Source organism: Chenopodium quinoa, unplaced genomic scaffold, assembly GCF_001683475.1.
Source record: "Chenopodium quinoa cultivar QQ74 unplaced genomic scaffold, ASM168347v1, whole genome shotgun sequence".
In the NCBI taxonomy this organism is placed as follows: domain Eukaryota; kingdom Viridiplantae; phylum Streptophyta; class Magnoliopsida; order Caryophyllales; family Amaranthaceae; genus Chenopodium; species Chenopodium quinoa.
In genome coordinates, this window is record NW_018742287.1 from 782,894 (window position 1) to 790,244 (window position 7,351).

General features: G+C 38.0%; 1 protein-coding gene across 2 annotated transcripts; it reads right to left on the minus strand.

The window, feature by feature from the left end:
• Positions 1–1,655: 1,655 nt before the first annotated feature.
• Positions 1,656–6,768, minus strand: LOC110684998 (DENN domain and WD repeat-containing protein SCD1-like). Of its 2 annotated transcripts, XM_021861455.1 has the most exons (4): positions 5,665–6,768; positions 4,553–4,625; positions 4,147–4,211; positions 1,691–2,558 (listed from the first exon to the last, which is right to left on the minus strand). In XM_021861455.1, the coding sequence occupies exons 1-4, from the start codon at positions 5,742–5,744 to the stop codon at positions 2,516–2,518; spliced, it is 261 nt and encodes an 86-aa protein (XP_021717147.1). In that variant the 5' UTR covers positions 5,745–6,768; the 3' UTR covers positions 1,691–2,515. The 2 variants fall into 2 exon arrangements, 1 of the variants encoding a protein (XP_021717147.1); XR_002503903.1 differs by having other exon boundaries at positions 1,656–4,211; positions 4,553–5,906; positions 6,381–6,768.
• Positions 6,769–7,351: the final 583 nt, after the last annotated feature.

Below are 7,351 nucleotides of genomic sequence, written 5' to 3' on the forward strand. Positions count from 1 at the left end.
ATTAACCGGTCGCTCAATAAAGTTTCCAAAGGGTAAGGTAGAGGATGTTCCTTTGAGGGTAGGAAAGTTTGTGATTCTGGTTGACTTTGTGGTTCTTGATATGGATGAAGATGCTACCTTTCCAATCATACTTGGTAGACCTTTTCTTGCTACTTCGGGTGCTTTGATTGATGTAAAGAGTGCTAAGATATCACTTATAGTAGGAGATGAGGTTATTGTTTTGATTTGAATGAAAGAATGAAGTATCCATGTTCTTCCTTGGAAAATTACATGAGGTTGATTCTCTAGATCATGTTGTGATTTCTATGCATGAGCACTTGCTCACCTCTAATGATGCTCTTGAGAATGTCTTGTTGAATAAGGAAAAGATAGGTGTTCCAAGTAAAGAGATGGCATTATATGAGGACATGCTAGATGGAATCATAGAGGAATATGATGACCAAATTTGCATGATAATCACTAGCCAAGAGGCATTACAAATGGCTACAACGAAGGATGGTAAAGGTGTCCTAATGGTAGAGCTCAAACCTCTACCATCACACCTTAGGTATGAATTCTTAGGCCCTACCTCGACTTATCCCGTGATTATTTGCTCCTCCTTGTGTGAGAGCCAAGCTCAAGAGTTATGTGGTGTGTTGAGAAAACACCAAGGAGCACTAGGCTATACCTTTGATGACCTCAAGGGTATAAGCCCCGCCTTATGCATGCACCATATTACTCTTGAGGATGACACTTCACCAAGAATTGAAAGATAACGAAAGCTACACCCTCAAATGGGGGAAGTAGTGAAGAAGGAAATCACTAACCTATTAGATGCAAGAATCATTTTCCCCATCTCTAGCTCAAGGTGGGTTTTCCCAGTTCATGTTGTACCTAAGAAAGGAGGTATGACTGTTGTAGAGAATGAGAGAGATGAGCTCATTCTTACAAGAACGGTCACGGGATGGCGAATGTGCATACACTATAGACGTCTAAACACATCCACTAAAAAGGACCATTTTCCCCTTCCTTTCATAGTTCAAACGCTTGAACGTCTAACGAGCCATAACTATTATTGCTTATTGATGGTTACTCCGGGTTCTTTCAATTTCCCATCAACCCGGATGACCAAGAGAAAACAACTTTTACTTGCCCATATGGAACTTATGCTTATAGGAGGATGCCTTTTGGGCTTTGCAATGCCCCCTCCACCTTCCAACGATGTATGATGAGCATATTTGGAGACATGTTGGAAAGAGATGGAGGTGTTTATGGATGACTTCTTAGTGGGGGGGGTACATCCTTTAAGGATTGTCTTGCAAATCTTGGATGATGGTTGGCTCGTTGTGAAAAGGTGAACTTGGTCTTGAATTGGGAGAAGTGTCATTTCATGGTTAAGGAAGGAATAGTCCTTGGCCACAAGATCTCACACAAGGGTATTGAGGTGGACAAAGCAAAGATTGAAGTAATTGAAAAGCTACCACCTCCGGTTAATGTGAAGTGTGTGAGGTCTTTCTTAGGGCATGCGAGGTTTTGTAGGAAGTTCAGAAAGGATTTTTCTCTCATAGCAATGATGTAGGGAAAAGTAGGCCATTGACTAATCATCCCTAAGGTCAAACAAAATTTATAATCACTTAACAAACCTAAGTACAAGTATAGAGGTAAGTCAAGGGTCGAACCACTCGGAACGATTTTGTTCAAGTGTTTCCAATGTGCACCTAAGCTAGGTCGAAGACAAAGGTGAGGAAATAACACTACTCAACTAACAACACAGAGAATCAAACAAATAAGACACTCACTAGGCGAAAATACGTAATCCCCACCGGTTCAAACCCCCCATTTAGCACCGGTTTTGAACTGGTGGGGATTTGGGGGGTGCTAAAACCCCATACATTTGCCAAAAACTAAACTTTTCGCACCGGTTCTGTCTTAGAACCGGTGCCAAAAGTCTCCAAAAAAATTTAAACAAAACTTTTAGCACCGGTTCTTTTCCAAAACCGCTGCCAAAAGTGCCCCAAAAAAATAAAAAATATAAAATAAAAAAAAATTGCATTTTTTCACTTAAATTGTACCAAATCCTTATATATAATCATAATATACATAAAACACATATTTTCTTCAATATTTGATAAATAGAATTAAAACTAAGAAAAAAAAACAGCAGACTACAGCAGCTCCCACTCACCCCAAGCCTGCAATAGAGAATGAGATAGCAAAGCCACACCACGACCAGCAATCCCAAGTAGCAACAAGCAAAACAGCAACCAGAAGCTACACTACGGCTAGGCAGCCAGCACGAGCAGTCAAAACCAGCAGACCAACAACACAATAGTGCAACAGCAGCACAAACATACAACAACTTGTTAGAAAAGCAGCATTGAACATAGCAGCGCAACCAAAACAGCAGATAGCAGGCAGAACAGTCTGAACAGACAGCAAACAGAAAGCCAGAAGCTCAGACCAGGCATCCTAACAGCCTGAACAAGACAGAAACACACACCACCAACAAGAAACACAGCAACACAGCACCAGCAAGTCAGGCACCAGCACAGAACAGGGCAAAGAAGTTGAAACCCGACCTGAAAACCATGACAGAAGCAAAAAACAGACAAAACAGCAGCCTAAGAAAACAAGCAGGAAGAATAGAGATTTAAGGCAACTTGCACGATCTCAGTTTAAGAAAAACAGCCTCACCCCAACCCCCCCAAAACAAATATGGCAAATAAAAAACCCAAATCTGTAAGAGATGAATCTATAAGATATGAATATAAGTAAAAGAAAAGGCAACAGAACACACATTCATAATTCAGTGTTTGCAGCAATTGTTATTCAGTTAAAATCACCAAACCATTTCAGTAAAGCACGACAATTAAGAAGGTATGAATATTGAATTACACATCATGTTAAAGAGAAAGCAACTTAAGAAACCCATTTTGTTCCCCTTAATTATGAAGCAACATGTAACTGGTACGCTATCTTGTCCTAATAAATTACATGGGCAAAATGGATCTGCTCAAATGCACCTTAAACAATGTAAGAGCTTTAAATCATGATCACAACCCAAAGTAAACAAATACTAGGCATACTTTTAGCCTATGTTAATCGGACACGGCTAAAATCGTGAAGTATCCATGTCGACACGACACGACAGAGACACGTGTCCGACCCTACACAGTGCACTCGGACACTTCCATTAAGAGTGGAGAGGAAAAAAGAGGAGAAACATGAAAGAAAAACACATCTTGTTCAAAGACCACCATTAATAAAGGGAAGATGGAGGGAAGAACATTGTCATTTATTAGGATAATTTACCGAGGAAAGAATTAAGATTAAAAAAATAGGGGTGGACGTAATGAAAAATTCAAAGCTTTTGTAATATGTAATATATTTATATTAATTTAAGTGACGTATTGACATGTCTATGTACCCATGTCCAAATATCGGACAGAATCCCCGTGTCCTAAAATTTTGGAACTTGCCGGATCGGACACTTGGACATGTGTCCGTGTCCGACACCTGTTCCCAAGTCCATATAACATAGCTTTTAGCCATACATTGGTAAGTTCGAGTGATTTGAGACAGATAAGATCAGCAACATGTTGCACTCTCTTCATTGCTCTCAGCTAAACAAATTCTATACATTTCTGGCTTAATAACTATCACACTAAACTGGGAAAAATCTAACATCACACTCTAATGATTAAATAACATAAACAACAGCATATTTATCATAGTTCCTAAACCACTGAGAAGCTGAGATTAAAGCAAACAACAACATAGAGTCGTAACTAAAGGATCTAATTCAGCATATTTATCATAGTTCCTAAACCACTGAGAAGCCTACACATTTTTTTCAAAATTGGTAACCTGTCTAACAAAGCTCAATAAACTTGACTACACCAATGCAGATTGCCTTCAATATCCACTCCATAAATTAATCAGAACACTGGCTAATACATCTATCAAACAAGTTAGGATAAACACATTTTAAACTATGCAAACTAAAATGCAACTAGAAACAAATACTTGACACACAACACTTACACTACTCTCCTCGGTCAGAGCTTATAGCACGCACGGCTCTGGAAGACAACAAACTTAAGAATATACATCAATGTAAAGAAGACAAAGGGAAAATAAGACATAAAAATAAGATATAGAAGTTACCCGGTATGCCCTTGCAAAGTGGCCCGAAGCTCTGAACCACGAAGACTTGGATCCCATATCTTAACCTTGAAGATTTTAAAGTGAACGAAAGGTCAATCAGTTTCAAAATCTTAACAATCATTAATATATCCTCGTCAAGATGTAAATGCACACAAATAAACACTCCTAGACAATTAGTGCTCCCAAGAGCTCAACAGGCAACATTCAACTTCGTATATATGTTTGACACTGGATGCTTTTCAAGGAACAAGATTTACCAACCCAGCTAAAGTTTTCCTTAGCATCAACCATTATAGCCAACATTTAAAGATTCCCCCTCACCCCCAAAATATTGCCCCTCATAACGCCCCTAAAATAAGGCAACAGTATTAAATGTTGACATGATTAGGAAAAAATGTTCACATACCAGGCAATTAGTGCTTCCACTAATAAAGAAGCTTGCATCCTCACGGTCACCAACAAGATCCCACACCTCCGTTCTTGTGACACAATGTAAAGCAGCGATTTAATAGTAAATAACTAATGTATTTAACTCTCTCAAAGTGATTCTGCAAGCACATAATGCCCACTTGCCCCGGCAGCCCAGAAATAGCAAAAAATATTTCTTATAGACTCTTCACACTCACAACAACAAGAATTTCATTTTGGACTCTTAACATGGAATGGAGGGAGAACCGTTTCATTAAGGGGTAGATTTAGTCCTCTCAGATCTAGACAGAGCAGGTAGTAGTATAGTACTATCGTCTTCACTACAACTTGACAGACAAAGGTGTAGGAAAAAGGAACATGGATAAAATAAGTAAAGAAAGCTGATAAATACTCAAAAATTGCTTAAACCCAATGTTGTTTTTCTCTGCTGTGGTCTCAATAATGTTCCAAGCTTCAGTATTGGGTATTCCCAGTCCAGCCATTATAATGTACATAATCAAAATTCAGTAATCAGCAGCAGTGTCAATCATGTGGTTAAAAATAAGAGTAGAGTGTACCATACATGAAGTTACTACAATAAGCTATATCATAACCAGAGTGGCGTAATTGGATGACCTGAAGAGACCAAAAGAATCAGAAGTGATGCAAAATCTGATGATCGAAATAATACTCAAAAAGTACATCACGGAATCCTCAGCTTATTACAAAAAGTTCTAGCAAAAAAAGTTTAGTAAGAATAAGTTCCAAAAAATTCAACTAAGCACATTCCATTATAAACAAATTTAACCAGTATCACATAGCCTAGGCATTTTAAACAAAGTCCTCACGTTGGTTGGGATCAATAGGAACACATACAAGACCTAAACATCAACACAAAATAGTTTAAGGAATGAGATTTTATACAGGCTTATAATGCATAAATATTCTGCAAAAAGATTCTTGAAAAGAAGTTTAACAATGTGATAAATCAAAGAAATATATTCAAAGGGCCAGACAAACTTAAGCGAAGGGTTCACACTATTGAAACAGAACTCAAAAATATCCAAAACTTGGCAACATATCCTTAGACAAGCAAGAACAGCTGCTAACCTGTTTTTGGATGTACACAGAATGACGCCTTCAATAAATGATTCATGTGTTTTGAGATTTGAGATATTGACACAAAACATATTTTTTTTAGCTTGTCACAGTTGTTGAGAGAGTATAGCACTTGCTCTAAGTTGAGGTAATGACTTGTTATGGAGAGAACAAGAGTTAGCGTACCTCACTATCTAGGTTGGGGTATGTATAAGAAAATACAATCTCCTCAACACATCTGCAAAGTCCTGCCCCTAAAACATTGGGAGCCATTAATTAACTTTGACTGGATATTCAATCAAGAGTTGAACTAGTTCTAATTATCTGTGTGAACAATATTGACTAGACACAAAAAAAACTGACAACCAGCAACAATGAAACCACCGCTACAACAACCACACCCACCACCACACCCACGAAACCACCACCGCAACCCCTATCCATCTCTAATTCCCCCAACATTCCACAAACAGCCTCGAGAAATTAGAAAACCCTTAATTTATTCGAATTAACCACAATTGGCAAAAATCACTTAAACATAGAACAAATTCACGAGTAAATCTATTAAAATCAATCCAATAACACATGAATAACACAACCAGATTCGACAACCCTAAAACAACAACAATAAAATCAACCTACAATTCATCAATCGCAAAGAAGATCAAAATCAAGAACAGCTAAAAAAAACAAAATCAAAACCAAAAGGAAGCGAAATCGAAGCAAACCAGGAGCAGCTTCAATGGAGGTGAGAAAGCTCAGATTTGGCTTCAATGGAGAATATAGAGCACGATTCAATGGAGGCGGAGGTGCTGCTTCAGTGGAGTGAGAAGGCGGAGGTGCTGCTTCAATGGAGTGAGAAAGCTAGGGCAACCACTTCAATGGAGAAGGTGAAAATTCGGGATTCTGGATAGAGAACGAAGGCGAAAACGAGAGGGAAATCAAAGGTACAGAACATGGAAAGAAAGAAAGAAAAAAAGAAAGAAGAAGAAAAGCAGCCCAGTTTTTTTTTATATTCGTAATTCGGACCAATTTGAACCGGTGCGAAAAATATGATTTCGCACCGGTTTTTTAGGAACTGGTGGGAAAATTATTTTCCTCAATCCCGCCCATTTCTTTTCCCACCGGTTTTCAAGAACCGGTGCAAAAAGTGCGCTGCGTAATTCATTTTTTTTAATAGTGATTAGGGATTGGGGATCAACAAGTAATCATGACAATTGCAACAACTTGGAAAGGTCAAGCCAATCAATGGTTGTGAAGAGTAATGATAAGAGCTATCGATTGGAATCAAAGAGCAATCTCCTAATCGTTAAGCTAGGTTTCCTCGATGAATAACAAACTAGGAGAATCACCATTTAAACCAATCAACAATTGCAAATCCTAAATCAAGTGTTCATATCATTAGGACCTACAATGCAATCTAGCATAGATCTAAAGGCCTAATCAAACTAAGCACATGCAAACTTACATTAATCACTTTATTCTACACAATTAATAACCATAATTCCCAAATTAATCACATTCAATCAATCATACAAGTTTTACCCAAATCCTAGCAAGCACCTACTCACTAACAATCATCATCCAATCCAAACAAGTAATTGAAATCAAGAATCAACAAATATTGAAGAATAACTACACCAATCAAGAATCAATGATCAAAACCAAATCAAACAAACATGAATTTATGTAAAGCAAT